This window comes from Electrona antarctica (assembly GCF_951216825.1).
Source record: "Electrona antarctica genome assembly, chromosome: 5".
Taxonomy (NCBI): Eukaryota; Metazoa; Chordata; class Actinopteri; order Myctophiformes; family Myctophidae; genus Electrona; species Electrona antarctica.
The window spans coordinates 26,159,563-26,181,651 of NC_136810.1; the positions used below are offsets into that span (position 1 = coordinate 26,159,563).

The 22,089-nt window shown below is 45.0% G+C and overlaps 1 protein-coding gene across 2 annotated transcripts in view; it reads right to left on the reverse strand.

Moving 5' to 3' along the window:
• dusp8a (dual specificity phosphatase 8a) overlaps positions 1 to 22,089 on the reverse strand; it is a 91,763-nt gene that overhangs the window by 52,312 nt on the left and 17,362 nt on the right. For both annotated transcript variants that reach the window (XM_079501348.1, XM_079501349.1), the window contains exons 2-3: positions 19,546 to 20,003; positions 563 to 701 (exon numbers count right to left, since the gene is read on the reverse strand). In XM_079501348.1, the coding sequence (XP_079357474.1) occupies positions 563 to 701; positions 19,546 to 19,791 (385 nt within the window). In that variant the 5' untranslated portion in view covers positions 19,792 to 20,003. The remainder of the gene's footprint in view (positions 1 to 562; positions 702 to 19,545; positions 20,004 to 22,089) is intronic.

Consider the following 22,089-nt stretch of genomic DNA (forward strand, 5'->3'; position numbering starts at 1 on the left):
ACTATGACTAAAACTAAAATCTAAATGTGCTGCCAAAAACAACACTGGTAAAGAGTATTGTTATGCAACAATTATAAGGGATCTTGGGGGTAATGCACGACAGTGACATCTGCTGGCAACAAGGTGACATGACCATGGCACACATTAGCACTCCAATCACAGAGAAGTGTGCACTTGTTCTCCCACAACAAAGACAAAAAAGGAAGCATAGACAAGATACAAAAGCATGTCTACTCTGTCGGCTGGAAACCTCATATGTCCAAAACTGTTACTTTTCAGGATTCATATTCAATTCAAAACTATAAAAAGTAGCAAATCGACGAGCTCAGATCTGCTACTTTTTATGCCTAAATTATGGAGATAGGAGGTTTCTGCCTGATGGCGACGATATAGGGAATTAAACACAACATGGTTGATGACTTTCACCAGAACATGTTCTACACACTTTGTGCACAATTTAAGCGCACGCACGCACGCACGCACGCACGCACGCACGCACACATACACAGAGAGAGAGAGAGAGAGAGAGAGAGAGAGAGAGAGAGAGAGAGAGCTGACGTACCGGTGAGCAGGGACACTCGCTGGAAGGTGCTTTCCAGCTTGCCCATCAGGATGTGCACAAAGCCGTCTTTGGACAGGTGGCCCGCCTCCTTGGAGCTCTGGTCGTACACCACCACTTCCTGCTTCCTGCCCAGCTCCACCTATCACAGCGCAGAGAGAGAGAGAGAGAGAGAGAGAGAGAGAGAGAGAGAGAGACACAGGTTCATAATGGAACCACTGGAATGCAGAGCTGCCGGCAGAAACACACCAGGAAATATACAGTTTACCGGCATAGAGGCCGCAGCGCATGAGCACAATGCTGTGAAAGTCAATCATTATCAATGTTTTGGATTTCAAGGACCACCCTCTGCCCTCTCCTCTCCCCGCCCGGTTTCATATCGTTGCTGTCGGGCAGAAGCCTCTTATCTGCATTTTTTCGTAAATTATTTTGAATTTTTTGGTGGCTTAGCTTTTGTCCCCACAAAATGACCGCAACACAAACATTAAATACCATTGACAATGAAGGGAAAATTTACGACATCTTGTCCCCACATGTCTCATATTTTTGCCATCGACAATGAAAGGAGAAATTAGGTCAAATGTCCGCCAAATATGACGTATATTTGTGGCAACATTCTGATTTGCCAGTATGAGATGATTCATGATGATGTACGATGATAAGAGCGCCCCTCACTTCACACAGGTGTGATTTTTATATGTTTTATAGAGGGATAGACAGTAGGCTGACAGGAAATGGGGAGAGAGATGGGGGGGTGGGGGGGGGTGACATGCAGTAAGGGCCGTCGGGATCGGGAGTCGAACCCGCGGCACACTGGCAGACTGGATTACCAGCCAAGGTGCCTGGACCGCTGAGCCACGGCCCAGGCCTCGTAAATTTAAATTAACGCCCCAGCTACTCTTGCTGCTTTTGAATTTGAATCCTGAAAAGTAACAGTTTTTGGACATATGTGACCGAGTCTGGCAAATAGGCCCTCATCTCGACAAGAGTCATTTTTCAGTTTTGTACAGATTATTAAAGTACAGAATGTAAGCTTTCATATGATGTATCATTCAATGCAATTGGAAAATATTTGAAGGAGATGTGAGCATTTTAAAGTGATTGTACCATTTTCCCCAAAGCTGAGAAAAGCTCCTTTGAATGTTCACTACATTCTGACACCTAGAGCTGTCTAGAAGTGGGTGTGTCAATGGGAGGAACAATAGGTACTTAACTCCACCCATAATGACTCACTAATCACCCAAACCACCCCCACATGTAGCTGCATGTCAAGGGAAGAAGATAGGAACAACATTTTAAAAATAATTTAAGATCTTACACCTTAGGCAGGGTTGGGAAGGTTACTTTTAAAAAGTAATCCTTACAGTTACAAGTTACTTGCTAAAAATTGTAGTCAGTAACGTAATCCGGCATGATGTCTCCACGACACAGAGACGGCATGATGTCTCCACGACACAGAGACGGCATGAGGTCTCCACGACACAGAGACGGCATGATGTCTCCACGACACAGAGACGACATGATGTCTCCACGACACAGAGACGGCATGAGGTCTCCACGACACAGAGACGGCATGATGTCTCCACGACACAGAGACGACATGATGTCTCCACGACACAGAGACGGCATGATGTCTCCACGACACAGAGACGGCATGATGTCTCCACGACACAGAGACGGCATGATGTCTCCACGACACAGAGACGGCATGATGTCTCCACGACACAGAGACGGCATGATGTCTCCACGACACAGAGACGACGGCATGATGTCTCCACGACACAGAGACGGCATGATGTCTCCACGACACAGAGACGGCATGATGTCTCCACGACACAGAGACGGCATGATGTCTCCACGACACAGAGACGGCATGATGTCTCCACGACACAGAGACGGCATGATGTCTCCACGACACAGAGACGGCATGATGTCTCCACGACACAGAGACGGCATGATGTCTCCACGACACAGAGACGGAATGATGTCTCCACGACACAGAGACGGCATGATGTCTCCACGACACAGAGACGGCATGAGGTCTCCACGACACAGAGACGGCGCACATAGGCCACAGATCCCTGGACACCACGCGCTTGGAGAGGCGCTTCCTAAACAGAGAGTTATAAACCAGTGGTTCCCAAAGTGGGTTCCGGGGACCCCTAGGTGTCCTTGAGGGAGTTCCAGGGGGTCCCCAGCTAAATTATAGTTTGGAACCGAATGTACCCTTATGGGTCTGTAACTCTGAGTGTACAAATGCAACCTAACGGGTCCGTTTGGTTCCATTTGTACACTTTCAAAGTTAAATTTACATTGATTTTACAATATAAATTGGGGTCCCAGAGATAGAAATGCCATTAAATAGGGGCCGTAGCCTAAGTCAGGTCAAACCGGGGGCCCTAGAGCTGTAAACATCTTCTCTTATGGGGGTCCTTAGCATGTATTTTCAAATGGGGGGTCCGCAGGCTAATGAGTATCATTGTGGGGGTCCTTGACATGAAATGGGAACCACTGATATAAACCTCAACAGATGATTTAACGAGAAGGAAATACTGCAGCTGACGACCCGGGTCAAACTCATGTTTTATTTGTCGTGCCACTAAACCTTCCAGAAAGGTAGCTCGTAGAAGAGATAAGAAAAACCCAGGTCAATAAAAAGCATAAATGTCTCCATCACGCTGTGTGTGTGTGTGTGTGTGTGTGTGTGTGTGTGTGTGTGTGTGTGTGTGTGTGTGTGTGTGTGCGCGCACGCACGGTAGTGCTGCAGTTTGTGCACTGTCAGAAGGTGTCAGCAAGGAATGGAATAGGAAATGATTTGAGCATGCGCTGCTTGTTGTGAGCTTGAGTCTGTCTGTCTGTCTGTCTGTCTGTCTGTCTGTCTGTCTGTCTGTCTGTCCGCCTGCGCGTGTGCGTGCGTGCGTGCGTGCGTGCGTGTGCGGGCACGTGTGCATGTGCCTGCAACGCTCCGGCACCAGTTTGCTCTCCATGTTGTCAGGCAGGCTTTGGTCATGTGACCAAAGCCCAAGGCAGCGACTGACTGCTGCAGCCATGAATCACCATATCACTGGAGAGGAGAGGAGAGGAGAGGAGAGGAGAGGAGAGGAGAGGAGAGGAGAGGAGAGGAGAGGAGAGGAGAGGAGAGGAGAGGAGAGGAGAGGAGAGGAGAGGAACACAGGGATGTGACAGTGGCAGAGGAGGGAGGGATGGAGCAGCAGGTGAAGGTGAAACAATAAACGATGGTGGGGTGAGGAGGAGCAGGAGGAGGAGGAGGAGGAGGAGGGGGAGAAGATGGGAGACAAGACCAGGGTGGGAGGCGGGGGGAGGGGTTACAGAGAGAGAAAGACATATGGAGCATCTCTTTGTTTACATTATATCCCCCCCCCCCAAGCCCCCGATCCCCCCCCCCCCCCCCCCCCCAATCGCACCATTCCCCTTTCACCATCTCTGCAGAAACGTCTTCAATCACCCTCTAGCTTCGGGGCAAAGCCGCTCTCTCTATACAACAGAGCCGTCTGGAGCAGCCTCGCATGGCGTGCAGCACTCAAACAATGTAACCGCAGCGCTGTCTCTCCTGCACTGCAATGACATGCAGCGGTGAGCATTGAGGGCGTTTGTGTGTGTGTGTGTGTGTGTGTGTGTGTGTGTGTGTGTGTGTGTGTGTGTGTGTGTGTGTGTGTGTGTGTGGGCCACCTGTCCCCACAAGTACAAATTGGGAAATAGAAAAAAGTGTTTGTTAGTGCAATGTTTTACAGTTATTTATTGAGTAATTCTGCGGTCACACAAATCTACAGTCTACCATTCATGTTCAATGGAAGCTCAGCGACATGAAGATACAAAGCTACAGTCTACCATTCATGTTCAATGGAAGCTCAGCGACATGAAGATACAAAGCTACAGTCTACCATTCATGTTCAATGGAAGCTCAGCGACATGAAGATACAAAGCGCCACGTGCGTTTGTAGCTGCTACAAAATCTACAAAACTACTAAGTTGAGCTTCAACTGCTACAGCTAAAACTGCAAAACGACCACTCCCCTTTCTCTTCACACAATTCCTGCTTGTAAAGGGAGGGGGGGGACTAATAATTATTTTGCGTCGTTGTGAGCTTGTAGATCGGCTACTTTTGGCTTTAAGGATATTGTTAAAATGGCAAAACCAAACATTCATAAAAGTGTAGTTCCTCACATGTTGTCCCGGCAGGTATAGTGTGTGTGTGCGTGTGCGTGTGTGTGTGTGCGCACAATCTGCACATGTGCGTGCGTGTGCGTTAGCAGCGTTACCCTACTTACCATGCCCTAGACGTGTACATTGTGTGCAGCATGTCTTTGTCTGTCTGATTGTGTTTCCGCTTAACAAAGCAGCTGCACTATCAGAGTGTCTTGGCACAGAGCCATGATGCAGGTGACAAGGACAAGGTCACACGCTGCATGCAGGTGGCTAGAGAGACACAGAGTCTGTTTCAAACACCTTCTGTTTTCTGTGTAGACCCACATCTGAAAATGTCTTGTGCCATACAGGGACCCCCAGAAGGGAAAAAAAACAAAAAACAAATACACAGATACTAGTAACGCCATTATAGTTACTGTGTTTTCAATGGGTGAGTTAGTAGTTACCCACGTTACGTAATGTAATCCAAAAGAACCGTCTCCTTCTCCTGCCAGTGCGGAGTCTGTCATGTAAACTGACATGGTGCGCTGAGTGCGCTCCCAGAGTGAAACACATTCCACATGAGAAAGTGTCTTCCACAGGGCATAACGGCATCATAATGATGATGATTGGTCAACATAGGGTAACATAGGGTAATTACTTTAGGCCTGTCTGTGCAGTATTATGTCCATATCATTAGACTGGATATTGTCTGTGATTTGGGATATTGTACTATTGGCATAAGTGTTCTATTCCTGTTTCCTCCTTTTTAGAGTATAGTTTAAAACAAACCACAACGGGACCTGCAGTGACATTAGGGAATATTTTTCCTTGAAAACAATGTGTCTGAATGTACTAAAAGTGCAAAGGTGCTGGATATCAAAATGTACTTGAAGTACTAACAGTAAAAGTACTCATTGTGCAGAATGTCCCATTTCAAGTTTTCAAATGTATACAAATATGTTTAAAATAGCAGATCTGTTTAGCTCACAATGCGTCACACATGCATTGTGAGCTTCTAGATCAGCTATTTTCAAATGGCCGAAATGTATACTATATGGGGCTTAATGTATGTTATTGTTTTGTAATAACAATCAAAATCTACAAAGTAACTAAAGTTTTCAAATAAATGTACAGTATTCAGATCCGGGATGGATGTATAGTGGAGTAGAAGTAAATGTATTGGAAATTAGAAATACTCAAGTATTTAAAAGAATGCAGTACTTAAAAGAATGTAGTTATACATTCCACCACTGTATACTATACACACGCCACACAGTGGCACACACACATTGCAGTACAACATTCCAGCGGACTGATACAACAGGCTTTGCATTGCACGGTTGAAATCAACCTTCCGAAGGGCTACAGTAAATATAGAGCAGTTGATAGAGTGGAGCAATGTGTCAAGATGCAGAGAGAGAGAGAGAGAGAGAGAGAGAGAGAGAGAGAGAGAGAGAGAGAGAGAGAGAGAGAGAGAGAGAGTCGCCGGACAAGTGGTGGTAAATAAAAGTAGTTATAAAATAGTATATAAAAGTAGTTCAGTAAAAGTATCAATACTGCAATATAGAAAATAGAAATGTACTTAAAGTACCAAAATAAATGTACTTAAAGTACCAAAATAAAAGTAAAAGTAGTACTCATTATGCAGAATGTCTCGGAGTTAAGAGTGGATTTTTTTTAATGTGTTGAAATTTACTCGTGAGTCGTGAGCCCATTATACAAAAATTATTAAAAAAAATGATATGGGCTCACGACCATGACTATGACTATATGTGCTGTGCCTCAGTACAGTGCTTTGCTGCACTGTTCTAGAGGTGGGCGACCTGGCTGAGAGCGGAGCCGCATGCATGCCAGACTGCAGCAGTCGCATGGAACAGCATGCAGCCCTCCTTATACTGCAGCACTACAGCACGCAGCAACACAAACGCTCACACTACACACGCTGTGCGTGCGTGCGTGCGTGCGTGCGTGCGTGCGTGCGTGCGTGCGTGCGTGCGTGCACAATGCAGGTGACCTGAGGGAATAGCACAAGGAGAGGAGAGGAGAGAAACAGAGCAGCGGAGAGGAGGCAGGATGTGAAGGCTGGCCATCCATCACAGCATGTTGTAAACAAGGAGTGGTCAAATCATTCATCCTCGCCTCTCTACGCCAATACAGTGAGAGGGAAAGTGAAAGCTTGTAGTTGTAGTATGTGCAATGTATGTACTGTAAAGAAGGCAATGAAATGGACAGAAGGAAATGAGAGAGAGAGAGAGAGAGAGAGAGAGAGAGAGAGAGAGAAGGGACACAAAGTGAGATTTATCTTTGCTATCGTTACCACCTCCACACTTAAAAAATATGAAAAGAGTACGGATGGGAAAAACATTAAGCCCGTTGCAAAACGAGCCTTAGAGTCTTAGTTTTAATAGTGGGCTCACAATAGACACACACGCACACTGAAACATACAGTAGATGACAGATGGCTTGGTTATGAAACGCAGTACTCCTCTCTCCTATAGTGTACAGAGGAAGTGACGGCAGGGTTTTCCCTGACCTCAGCAACAACGCCTCCTGACCGACCAGGGGACAACGACACAGAGTGCTGAGCCACACCACACGATAATACACTACTAGTACTGCTGTGGTAGTGTGGGAACCGACACAATGCAACCATATCAGCAGAAAGAAAGAAAGCACTAATTTCACCCACATTTCGGAAAACACTCTCCGGCCGGGTCACCTTTAATAGGGTCTCCGTACTCCACCGACCGCACGGGACACAAGTGCTACGGAATGCACTTTTTTTTTTTTTTTACGGAATGCACTTTCTAAACCCATGGCTCTGCGACAATGACTGCTCTTAAGCACATGAAGATTCAAGTATAAATAATATATAAAAAAATAATATACACCATTTATAAATAGGCGCACTGCATTGTCACTTTTGCAAATACCTCAAAGTTTTAGTACATTTACTTAGTTACTTTCCACAGTGACCCCTTTTCCACCGATTGGGAACCATTTCAGTTCAGAACCAGTTCTTAGTCCATGAGCCAGACCTCCAAAATTGGAACGTGAATTGAATACCTATATTGAATTGTCAATATAAGTAAATTAATATATGATATTAACTCTTCCACAGTAGTAGCTTTTTCATATTTTTTTTTTTTTTGCATATTCTCCTACATAATGCCTAATTTGCATAATTAAATGTACAATTTCAGAATATGTGTAATACAATCATGGTCTTTGTGTAAGTAATCAACTAGGGAAGTTTCATGGTGATAACTATTAATTACATTGTTACCTATTCACGTATAGGCCTACTGTAGGTGCAAATTACATAAATATGAAAAAGCTACTCCTGTGGAAGTGTTATCATACATTCATTATATTGATTCTATAAACAATTTAATATAGGTATGGTTTTGCCCACTGAATTCATAATAACCTTTCCAATTTTGGAGGTCTGGCTCATGGACTAAGAACTGGTTCTGGACTGAACCGGTTCCCAACCGGTGGAAAAGGGGCCAGCTATAGGGAACAGAACAGCAGGTGATGGTCAGACGTCAGGCTCCGTGAGGAAGGCTGTGACCAGTGTTGTTTTTGGCAGCACATTTCTATTTTAGTTTTAGTCATAGTCTCTTGAAACGTTTTCATTTAGTTTTAGTCACATTTTAGTCACCTGAAATGTTTTAGTGTTTAGTCTAGTTATAGTCGACTAAATATCATAAGATTTTTGTCGACTAAATCTACAGGTGATTTAGTCGACTAAAATGTATTTTGTCGGGCCTTGATGCCGTCATAATGGCAGATTTTACACTTGCTGAAAATAGTAGATCTGCTATTTTCAGCATGTAGTGTAAAATAACTTATACTGGATCTCTTGTCCGCTAGTCTCTTCATAACATTTTAGTTTTTTTTAATTTGTTGACAAAATCGACAGTATATTTAGTCATAGTTTTAGTCACATTTAGTTTCCATTTAGTTTTCGTCAACACACGACTGCATGATGTCACTGACTGCTGCCGGCAGCTGTGTGTGTGTGTCTGTGTCTGTGTCTGTGTGTGTGTGTGTGTGTGTGTGTGTGTGTGTGTGTGTGTGTGTGTGTGTGTGTGTGTGTGTGTGTGTGTGTGTGTGTGTGTGTACGTGTGCGTGTGTGTGCGCGTGTGTGCTTGTGCGCGTGTGTGATATCATGCGTATGTACAAATAAGCACGTTTATATTTTAGCGTGTCAATGTGTAGCCTATATGTGGAGACGTGTGTGTGTGTGTGTGCGTGCGTGCGTGTGTGTGTGTGTGTGTGTGTTTACGCACATCGGGTCAAAGGCTGTGTGTATCGCTCTACGGGTGTGTGTGTGTGGGGGGGGGGGGACAGGATCAGGTGACACAACCCCCCCCCACGACCCCGGTCACTCAAGTGACCGTCGATGACCTCACGCTGCACCACATGCACACAGGCGTCAGGGCTTTTCATCACCCTGTCCTCGCCTCTCTGTGTCATATCTCACATCCATGTCCAACACACGCACGCACGCACGCACGCACGCACGCACGCACGCACGCACGCAGCAACATTTTACGACAGAGATTTTATGAATGGCATCTTTAATACATTTTTCCATTTTAAACCGTAAACCTATAAACCCTAAAAATAGCAGATCTGCAAGCTCACGAGGCTTTTCGGTGCATAACACTTTGGCACGCAACTAAGTATAAATCATGCTTAACTCATTCCGACACCTAAATCTGACCTCGAAATGTCTAGTCGTGATTCTAACCCCAACCTGAATCATTTTCTAATTGTAAACCATTATCTAAAAATCTGTTGCGTCCATAAAGCATTTCTCAGATTATACTATATTTTGGCCCTCACGAGTATAGAATTACAAGCATGCACACAGGGGCAACACGTACAGTCGTACACGCACGGCTGCACGCACAAACCTGTCTGAAAAGTGCAAATGTGTGCAGACGTTCCAAACGCACTCAAGACCTGCATAGCTGCTTGTCATGTGAACACATAAGTCATATCAACACTCATTCTGTCCATTCTGTACGGCCTTTACACTTTACTGTACGACGTCATTGAAATAGATTTAGTTTGAGCACCAACTTTGTGTTGCATATGTACACAGTATAATACAGTATAATCTAGGCTCTAAGATCATTGTGTGTGTGTGTTTAGAGTGTGTGCATGTCAAACAGTAGGAGCCTTAAAACAAACTATGATTCATGGCGTGACTGACTTCATCGAGGCAAACATAATGAACCCAGCCCTTCTCTATACAGGAAACCATCTCTAGCTTATCGTCTCTGTCGGGTGGAAACCTCATATGTCCAAACCTGTTGCTTTTCAGCATTCTATTTCGAAAATGCCAAAAGTAGCATATCGACAAAGCTCGAAACATGACACGCTTCGAGCTTGTGGATCTGCTACTTCTGATGCTTTTTGTGTGACGCTGTAATATGATCAAGTAGGGGCGTTAACACAACACATCCCATTTACACTATGCGGGATTGTGACTTCCCTCGTTTTGGCACAGGCGGGTCGTGGAGAGAAGAACGAGGTCCCGCGTTCTTGGCATTCTTTGTGTTAATTTACAAAGAAACCCCCCCCACACACAAATAGTCAGAATATGGAGATAAGAGGTTTCTGCCCGCAGCGACATCATACAGTACACTCATCTTTTGTTTAACTTGCAGGGGAAAAGAAAGAACAAATTGTGAATGACAACAGCAAACAAAACATTCCAGGGTTTACCCATAGGATAATCCCCATAACAACTGTCTCTGATGTCACCATGACTCATCAAAGTCATTAAAAGTCACTGAGCCAAGGGGGAGGAGGACAATCAAAGGGTTTTCCTGAGTACAGTAGCAATTCCACAATGGAGAAATACTAAGTATAAGTCCTGTTTACAAAATTTGACTTGGGTAAAAGGCACAAAAGTAAAAAAAAATGTGCATCAAAAACTTAGTCTATAAGTTTCGTTAAGCATCAAAACTTAGAGACTAAGTAAAAGTACAAAGGTTTTCCAAAAATAAAAAATAAAAAATATAAATGTACAAAGTAACTATAGTCCAGTAAGCAGTAACTAACCGACTAACTGTCAAATACTTGAAGTAGAAGTATTAACTAAGTATTGCAAAATGGAAATATGCAAGTAAAGTAAAAGAAAAAAGAAAAACAAAACAAAAAACAAAAAAAGAACATACGGTAAGTGTCTTTCCACCGTAATGTAGTTACTGGAAACAGCTGGGTGTCCTGGGTACATACAGTCACCAACATTAGCTCACACCATACAGTGTTTTCCCATGCATGTCACTGATTAATGACATAATCTTTTCCTCTTGTCTGATAAGTAGATTACTGTACAGTACAGGCACAAGTGTCTCATGGAGAAGGAAGAGTCTGTGTCTCATAAAAATCATTTGTTTCTCAAAGGTTTCCATGCCAAGGACTGTGTATTTTGTGCCAGGGACCCTGGTACAAAAAATAAAATAAAATACAATTATATATATTTTTTAATCAAAATTATTCAAAAATTTCCAAACCTTTTTGATATTTTTCAAAAATCTTTGAAAATAGTACCCTAATGGACCCTAACAAGTCCATTTGTACACTCTGAGTTAAATTAACATTTATTTTACAATTATAAATTGGGGGTCCCAGAGATAGAAATACCATTAAATGGGATCCCGTAGTCTAATGCAGGTCATACTGTGGGTCCTTGAAATTAAACGGGTTGAGAATCACTGCTAGAGCCATACAATTATTCTCTAATGGGCGGTCCCTGGCATATATTTTTCAAATGGGGGTCGCAAGCTAATAAATGTCAATTTGGGGGTCCTTGACATGAAAGAATTGGGAACCACTGCCCAATAGTGCTAAACGGATTAGGGGTCATAGGCCAACAGCTTGAGCTTTGGTACCGAGGCACTCAGCCAAAACAAGCAATTAACCACTTGAACCCCAGCATCCCTCTTCTGGAGGGAGGGATTGTTCTAACAGAAATAGCAGATCTGCAAGCTCACAACGTGCCACCATGTGACACGTTGTGAGTTTGTAGATCGGCTATTTCTGGGAAAAAGACAGTGGGGGGAAAAAGAGCATACCAAGTACAGTTGAAACTATAGAGCCCCCTTTCATGACGACGACAGGCCCAGGAAATGATTCTCCATGCATTTTCCCCATAGATATTTCAAAAAGTATTTATTTAAAGATCTGTAAGCCTCGAACAAAGCCAACTCGGATCGTGACAAATCATGACAACAAACCGGACAAATAATTAGAAAGTAGAAAAAATCACACCCGTGTGAAGTGAGTGGTGCAACTCTGTGTGGGGGTCCCTGGGGGGTCCCCGGAACATCCAGACCCCCAGGAACGCGCCCAGGGGGCCGGGACGATTCCAGCAAGCCGCCTCGCATCCGAAACGGTTGAGAGTTACTGTGTGGGGTCCCCAGGGGGGTCCCTCTACTGTACTGTACTGTCACACCCCAAATCATACAGTTAATATGTGTGTGTGTTAGGCTGCGCAACAGTGACACTTGGTGGCGAAAACCAACCAAACACAATTTCCGTGCTCGGACAGACCCAGCCAGCCAGCCAGGGACAGACCCAGGGACCCAGGGACAGACTGTAGGGCAGGTTACAACACTTTTCTTGTTTTTCTTCTTTGTAAATATTGTGTTTGCGCCTTTGCCGGTATAGTTAGAGGGGGGGGGGGGGGGGGGGGGGGGGGGGGGGGTGTACAGCAGCATTGTGTAAACAGAGCTAAACAGTGATGTCACATTGCAACTTGGGAAAACTGGCTTACAAAACCATTTGCCATTAGCAAGGGTAGCATGGTAGAAAGCTTTTTGAAACAGATAGCAGCATTGTTTTGCATTCATTTCTGGGACAATTAGCAGCATTTTTCCCAATTTTTTTTTTTAAAATAGTATACATAAAGCCTCAGTTTTGGCCGATTCTAAAATAACCTATACGTTTTCTGAAAAACTGCTGATCTGAGTTCCATCCAGAATTCCTGGCCTACATACACACACATGCCCCCCACACAGGGACACACACATGCCCCCCACACAGGCCTACATACACACACATGCCCCCCACACAGGGACACACATGCCCCCCACACAGGCCTACATACACACACATGCCCCCCACACAGGGACACACATGCCCCCCACACAGGCCTACATACACACACATGCCCCCCACACAGGGACACACATGCCCCCACACATGGGCCTACATACACACACATGCCCCCCTACATACACACACATGCCCCCCACACAGGGACACACACAAGCCCCCCACACAGGGACGGGCATAGAGTGTTAGAGAGGCAGGGGCTGAAATCCCGTAAGAGGGCACTTTTGAACAAAAATAGCGAAAATAGCTGATCTACAAGCTCTCAACGCGTCGCGCTGCGACGCGTTGAGAGCTTGTAGATCAGCTATTTTCGGGGGGCAACTCAACACTCTTTAGCTAGTGGAGATGCGGTGTACGACATGGATTTCTAAACAGATTTGTTCAATGCAAAATGCTGTGTTCAAGTTCAGGAGACTTCGTAAAAAGAGCAAGCATGGCAAGGAAAGAAGTGGCATTTGCATTTCTCTCACCATAGTAAATGCTGCATTCGTGGTCTGGAGAGGGCAGTTGTTTTACAGACGGATAAAAGGGCAGGGGCTAAAGCCCCCTTTGATGTCTATGTGTGCACGTCCCTGCCCCCCCCACACACACACACAGGAGGAGTGTTTCCTCTCCTTCTGCTTTGCGCTGACCTCTGGTCCATCTGTCAGACCTGGACGCCTCCTACACTCAAAGCAGCAGCACACCGCGGATTAGTTTGGCTTAAGCCAAGACTCTCCTCCGCCTGCGAGCCTGTCAATCAGCCGCCATGTGCGCCATGCAGTTACGGGTGTGTTTTTATACTCCGAGTTGACATTAACACTCCGAGTGTTACTGTTAAGAGATTTTTTACTGTATTACAAAGATTTTCCATTTGTATAGAACCAGATGAACTCGACTTAGGTAGCTGGTTGTCACAGTGGCGTCCAACCCTCTGTGTGCTGTAGGAGTGCGAATTTGCGAATTTGAACCATTCTACAAAAGGCCTTCTATTTTTCACAAAACGTTCAAAATTAGCAATTTGTGATTCATTCATGAACATTTTAGGAAATAAATGGGCCATGCAATTGCTCAATATATTGATTCATTTCACATTTACATTATAACAGCTAATTGCTCAGCTTCAATGCTTAAATGCAGTATAGAGGAATCCGTCGCGATGAGATTACACAATCACAATAGTGATGATTGCCTCTGACCAATCCGTAGTCTGCAGGGTTTGATTTTACCGGCTTTAGCGTAATGGAAAACCAGATGTGATTTTACCGGCTGCTTTAGCGTAATGGAAAACCAGATGTGATTTTACCGGCTGCTTTAGCGTAATGGAAAACCAGATGTGATTTTACTGGGTGCTTTAGCGTAATGGAAAACCAGATGTGATTTTACTGGGTGCTTTAGCGTAATGGAAAACCAGATGTGATTTTACTGGGTGCTTTAGCGCAATGGAAAACCAGATGTGATTTTACCGGCTGCTTTAGCGTAATGGAAAACCAGATGTGATTTTACCGGGTGCTTTAGCGTAATGGAAAACCAGATGTGATTTTATCGGTGCTTTAGCGTAATGGAAAACCAGATGTGATTTTACCGGTGCTTTAGCGTAATGGAAAACCAGATGTGATTTTACCGGGTGCTTTAGCGTAATGGAAAACCAGATGTGATTTTACCGGGTGCTTTAGCGTAATGGAAAACCAGTTGTGATTTTACCGGGTGCTTTAGCGTAATGGAAAACCAGATGTGATTTTACCGGGTGCTTTAGCGTAATGGAAAACCAGATGTGATTTTACCGGGTGCTTTAGCGTAATGGAAAACCAGTTGTGATTTTACCGGGTGCTTTAGCGTAATGGAAAACCAGATGTGATTTTACCGGTGCTTTAGCGTAATGGAAAACCAGATGTGATTTTACCGGTGCTTTAGCGTAATGGAAAACCAGATGTGATTTTACCGGGTGCTTTAGCGTAATGGAAAATACCAGATGTGATTTTACCGGGTGCTTTAGCGTAATGGAAAATACCAGATGTGATTTTACTGGCTGCTTTAGCGTAATGGAGAACCAAAGTCAGAAGGGGCACTTCGTGTTAATGCATAATCCCCACCAGGTCAGGAGTGTGTAAGTGCATGATGTTGGGAAAAGTTTCAGCCCGCTCCGACCGTCATGCACTTAAATATTACTATATATACACACACACACACACACACACACACACACACACACACACACACACACACACACACACACACACACACACACACACACACACACACACACACACACACACACACACACACACACACACACAATAATAGTTAATTATAAGATAAAACACAGCCAACCAGACAGTGAAACATAGACAGGGCTGAAAGCATAATCTCCCAAGTTTATATTTGGCCCGAGTATAAAAAGGTGAGTGGAGTGGAGTTGATTCGTTTCTATGCAAAGGACAAAGTGCCATTAGGAAGCACTGATGGCTGAACATGTCCCCGCCCCCCGCCTACGGTATCTATCTCTGACCTACATGGAGAGAGAGTAGATGGATGGGGGTTTAAGAGAGGATTGGATACGATGTGGGGGGGTGGTGTAGGCCGGGGCCGTGGAAAGCACTGGTTCCCAAACACAGGGTCCGGACCCATTTGTGGGCCACGGACACATTTGTATGGGTACCTTTAGTTTTTTTGTTTCCTACATTTCTTTTTAATTATTATGATTTCAAAACATTTTCCACAAAATTCAATGATTTTTTAGGTCTAATTTCGCGAAGAAATCAATGAAAAATCGAAGAAATTCGATAAATTAGAAAACAAATGTGAAAGAAACGACGCCTTGTGAACTTGTAGATCTGCCATTTTCACTAGTCTGGGTTCCCGGGTAATCATCTAACTTCTCTTCTGGGTCACGGGCTAAGATGATTGGAAACCAGTGGTGTAAAGGAACCACTACATCCTTCGTATGTGGGCGCTGTAACTGGCGGTCACGGGTCTCATCTTGGCCGGGGCGCCCTGTGTGAAAGGCGCAGTGTGTCGCCCCGGGGTGGCTGGGCGGGTGGGGGGGGGATGCAGACTATTAGCGCTCAATGGGATGTGAAGGGGGAAGACGCGGCTGCACTGCGCCACAGCTATACAGCAGCCCACCCATGAATGCCCACTGTGGCGCTCTGCTCTCCCGCTTCCTGTATTCACTTCACCACACAAAAGGGCTCCACAATGGCGTCCCTTTGCTGCCCCGGCCGGCCCACGGCAGCCCCTTGGCAGTGCTCAGAGCCCTGTGGGGGGGCAGTGGGGATGGAGGGGGGGTGGGGGGTATGTCAGTGTGGTGGTGTGTGTGTGTGTGTGTGTGTGTGTGTGTGTGTGTGTGTGGGGGGGGGGGGGGGGGGGGTAGGTAGCCGGGAGGCCTCTGCTTTAACACCATACAGCCGGTCTGCACGTGCCCAGCCCACCGCCTAGCCAGTGACCACACAAAAGGGGGGTGATGTCATGCTCAGCCAATAACAAAAGGCCTCTGGGTGGCGTGCGGCCCCCCTCCCCCTCGTCCCCTCAACCTGGCTAGCGCCAGCTTTATCCGGCCTAGCATTAATCGCATTGCATTATCCTCTTTTACTGGTGGTGGTGTCTCTGTGTGTGTGTGTGTGTGTTTGGGGGGGGGGGGGGGGGTGGTTGATGGCCAGAGAGCAAGAGAAGAAGGGGAGGATGATGATGAAGGTTAGAGGAGTGGTTCTCAAACGTCTTCATTTCAAGGACCCATACATTAACATATATTTGACTGTGACTTTAATCCGTATATATACTTTAGCTGTTTAATAATAGCAGATCTACACGCTCACAATATGTGGTGAGCGTGTAGATGTACTATTTAAAAAAAGAAAACTGGAATATTTTCTGAAACATTTTCACTTTTCAGTTGGGGGTCCGCAAATACATTTGGTTGTTGACATGAAAAAGTTTGAGAACCAACCACTTAGGTGGACGGACAGACAGACAGACAGACAGACAGACAGAGATATTAAATGTGAAATAGATGTGAGAAGACAGAATGGAACAGAAATCAGGAAAGACACGTATGTATAGAGACACGCATTGCTGCGTAATGGAGTGGAGGCACCGCTCAAAAAGTGAGGCCTGTGTTCACTGAAGTCTCACACACACGGAGAGAGAGAGAGAGAGAGAGAGAGAGAGAGAGACATGTTTGCTTTCTGATTGAGCCGTGAGGTGAAGAGATAATTCAAAGAGAATCTTACACTAGCTACACAAAGCTCTGGGAGAGCCTTATCTCCGGGCTGGGGTACATGGCTTCTATTAATGCGGCACATTTTGGGGCATGCCAGCCAGATGGCAGGCCTCAGAGCATCTGAACAGGGCTTAATCTATCATGCCTTTGATCCCGGCCGGCCCTTTTGGCAGCATAGAGTCATTCATCTAGTGATACCCTCTGGGGGTGTGAAGTCTGTCGTGGCATTTCAGTGGATTGGGATGACTGCCACAAGCTGGCCTTCACAACCCACTTCATATCGTGATAAGTGATATAACCATCAGGTCAGCTTTAGCTGCATGGGCTTGAAGACGAACAGCTTGATGGCATATAGCTAGCTTCTGCAATAAAGACCGAAGCTTTACAAGTAAGATTGAAAAGCTTCATAATCATTTCCATGTTGAAAAAAATGTAAATATAATGTAAGAATTAAGTTATTAAATATGAAAATATCTCAATCATTTCTTTGTGCATTTGGTATTTGTCACATCCTCCGTGTGCAACTTTTGTTTACGAAGCCAGAAATCTAGTTTTCATTCATAATGTTCCGTTCAATGAAGGAAATCACAATGATTTGAGTGCCAATTTTGTCAAGCAAAAATGTTGCAATGGTGATTGGTGACAGCCTCTAGTCGCGTCGTTATATACGCAGAGGAACGGGAAACGATTCAGACAATTATGCGGAAGATTATTGCGATCATCTCAAATAATTGCGATCGGGCCATCACGAAATTGCTGTGACAGGCTTTGGACCGGTGCCTTTGGTATTTAAAGTTTGGTATAAGGTAACCGTGTACTTTTTCCTATAAGGTTGGAACAGGTGCATCGTGATAAATCATCAGACCCAGGAAGCACTGACAACTCTGCATGTACAGTCAGGCTCTGAAGTGATCAAACAGGAAGTAAAAAAAGGTGTATCGCCCCCAAAAGGAAGAAAGAAAAAACGGGAAAAAATCCCTGTCTACATTTCCTCCATCCTGGTATTTCTGTCACCGGCCGCCTCCACGAATAGAATCGCAACAATCAGTGGCCTTATTGTGTCATCATTACTGCCACACACGCATGCACACGCACAAGCACATGCACACACACACACACACACACCGCAAAACACTCACTAAGTACTGTAGGTATACAGCCGTCAGCCTTGACTGCAGCTGGGGAGAGGATGTCACCTGCCGCCTTCCATAGCTTTGTTGAGACGCTTAAGCTACCATCGTGCAACACTGGTTCGGTTGATACGTGCATGTACATACTGTATACGCTCTCACACACACACACACACACACACACACACACACACACACACACACACACACACACACACACACACAGTGCGAGTGCGTGCCTGTGCACTTGCTGAACACTTCTGCGTGTGTAACTGTGCATCCATGAGGTGTGTGTGTGTGTGTGTGTGTGTGTGTGTGTGTGTGTGTGTGTGTGTGTGTGCGCCCGCGCATGTGTGCGCGCTTGGGTTTTCCCCCCCTTCTAAAGTTCCTTCAGTTTCACACAGCGAACTAAAAATACAGGAGTTAGCATGCCACGGACGGAAATGGAAAAAAAGGCTGTCGTATTCAGAGCAGAAGTCATGGAAAACGGGAGGATCCGATTTCAGGGCCACTGATAAAGCAATAAACCGTACAGTAACTAACGCCCGCCCGTCACCGCCAAATATAGCCGCGCACACACACTGATCTGGTGCAGGCCGGGGGTCGGATCAGAGCCAGACAAGCCCCAGACCCAGACACTACTGGAATACGGACTGGGCTCCTCGCTGGCCAAATTTATGCACAGGCTGTTATTGATGCTAGTCAGTGACTGACCAAGATATGACTACTGTGCAGACCAGTGTTGTTTTCCTCGACTAAAACCCAGACGAAAAATGTTCATCGACTACCTGTTTTCACTGACGAAAACTACATGGAAACTAAATGAAAACTAAGCTACGATGATTAAAACTAAAACTAAATAACTGACAATTTCGTCAACAAATAAAAATGAAAATAGACAATCTACAAGACCACAGTGGGCTTGTAGATCGTCTATTGAAAGTGAAAATTACGACGGCATCAAGGCCTGCCAAAATAAAATTTGTTCTACTAAATCAACTGTAGATTTAGTCGACTAAAACTAGACTAACACTAAAACATTCCAGGTGACTAAAATGTGACTAAAACTAAATGTAAACTATTCAAAAGACTATGACTAAAACTAAAATAAAAATGTGCTGCCAAAAACAATACTACAATACTTCACTGTGCAGATGGCTATTTATAGGTGCCATATTGCTAGGAAATGAACATGAGCAAAAATCCAAGAAAATAGCTGCTCTAAGAGCTCTCAGCGCATCGCAGTCAGCATGTTGTGAGCTTGTAGATCCGCTATTTTCGCTAAAATTGCCTCTTTGGGGAAATGTCAGCCATTGCCTCTCTAAATGTCCCCTGCACACGGTGACCTTACAGAGGAGGGGCCCACCCACCTTGACCTTGCCGTTGGGCTGCTGCAGCAGCTCGGTGACAGACACCTTGTCCTGCTGCAGCCTCCTCTTCACCAGCTTGGAGCAGCACACGTTGACGGCGTTCTGCACGTGTGACGCGTTGTACTCGGAGAACGTCCGGCTGTCGATGACCAGCAGCCGGCCCGTCCCGCGCTGGATCAGCCCCGCCAGCCGCTTGATGTCCATCATGGCGCTGCGCTTGTGGCTCTGGCCTTTCTCCCCTGCCATGACGACGATGATGATGACGCCAGTCGGTCTCACCTCCTGGGGTTCAGCAGCTCAACGGTGGGTTGGTGGGATGTGAACGGGGTTTGATGGAGACAGCTGACAGAGAGGGGGAGGGGGGGACAGGACAGAGGTGACGAGGAAGAGCAGGAGAGGTCAGCGGAGGAAGGGGAAGGCTACCACCGGAGCGGCCGTGGCGAGGTCCATCACGGTGCCTGCGGTGAACAGAGAAGGGGGGAAGTGGAGAAGAAATGGCGGGGTGGGGAGTGGGGGGGAGATAGAATATTTATTTACTATTTGCACGAATACATAGGAACTCTTGGAGCCGCAGCTCCCAGCATGGTCAGCATTTAACAAGACGGAAAGAACGTATACATCAATACTACATGCGTATATTCTTACTATGCTCTTTAAAAAGACAAATAAAATGCGTACTTCATATTCTGACTGAAACCAGTGAAATCATGTGCAATTCATGTGTCATGATTCTTAGAACTCAAGAGTTCTGAAGGCTCACAGCTACAATACACAACAAAGATGTAAGAATCAAGAATCAAGCAGTTACAATTTGTCACTCACTCATACAAAGGTACAAACGGCCAAATGTTGGTGTAGTGTAGTATGTTCCACAAAACTGTGCCAACAGCGGCAATATAAAAATACACAACATAATACTGGATCTTAATGCAATAAAAATGAAAAATTAGGCAAGACGCACAATCCTTCTGTAAAAGCTAATTTAGCAGCAAAAAAACCCTTAGCAGCAGTAGGGGGATGTGTAGGGAATGTTCAGAATTGTAGGGGGGGGTGTTTATTATCAGCTATATAAAATGTATGGTGAGATATATACATCCATATAAAAGCTGGAGCGTTGATTTAACTCAGGGCTGTATTTTGCGTGTCTTAGGTACCAGGTCTTATTACTTAACTTAAGACCTGGAGGCGTGATCAATGCCATTTGGCTATTCTGAGTGGCCAAAGAGCATTGACCACGCCTCCAGGTCTTAAGTTAAGTAATAAGACCTGGTACTTAAGACACGCAAAATACAGAGAGTGCAAACATTTCTGCAGAGTTAAATCAATCAGTGGATGAGGATGATACATGATTTTTTTAATATACAAGCTTTTCATAAGCAATGAGATAACAATTTACTGTGCACACATATAGCAAACTCGTATAACAAAAGTGTGGCATTGGACGGTTTGTTTTGGCAGGCAGAGACATTCTAACGTGTCACTGTCACTTCTGAGATGCTGGCGGGCATTAGAGGGCAGTCCCACATCAAGGGCATAGCCCGACCGATAGGCGGTATCCGACTGGACCATATATCTATCCGACTGGACCATATATCTATCCGACTGGACCATATATCTATCCGACTGGACCATATATCTATCCGACTGGACCAAATATCTATCCGACTGGACCATATATCGGCCATTATTTCACCTTTTGGACTTTGGTATCGGCAGTTGTGTAGCCAGTGAGTCCTGATTTATTTTAAACCACTTTAAAAATAGCAGACCTAAGCTTGTAGATCGTCTATTTTAGAAAGCAATAGGGCTTAAAATGGCACTATAACCTTTTTAAATGAATAAAATGCAATTTTGTCCAGTCTGTATGGTAGAATGTGTAAATACAATATAAGTCAGTATCAGTAATTGGTGGACTTGCTCTCTCAAAGATTAGGATCGGCATCAGACACAAAAATGGTGGCATCGTTCGGGCTCTAATCAAGGGCATGATCACCTCTGGTCCTGCAGACAGAGTTCCGTTCCAGTCCAGTCACGCTGCCAACAACGCTGGCTGGTTGAAAACAATGCCACAATGCTTCCAGTGACGCGTGGGACATCTCAACCACGGAGCCCACAGTATGCCAAGCATGCTTGGTGACTGTGTTTTTGTATTAACAGTCTCTCTTCTTGTTGCATCAGGGCTTTGGCATGTTAAAAATAACAACAATTCTACACAAAAGGTGTAAAACTGACATTAAAAGCCACACAGATCTTCATCCACTGTGATTTGTTACACAACGTACAATGCTATTTTTAGACAATAAAGGCCAAACCTAGATCATCATCCACTTCATCGTCACTTCACCCTCATGCCATCTCGTTGAAGACACAGAACTTTGAAATGGCAAAAGGTTTGTTTTGTCCCTTCAATCCCTTCAGCCAACAAACTGTACTGTACTGCTGTATTGGGACATCATTGTCTTTGGTGCTATGTTGTTGTGTACTATATGGTTATGTTGTTGTGTACTATATGGTTATGTTGTTGTGTACTATATGGTTATGGTG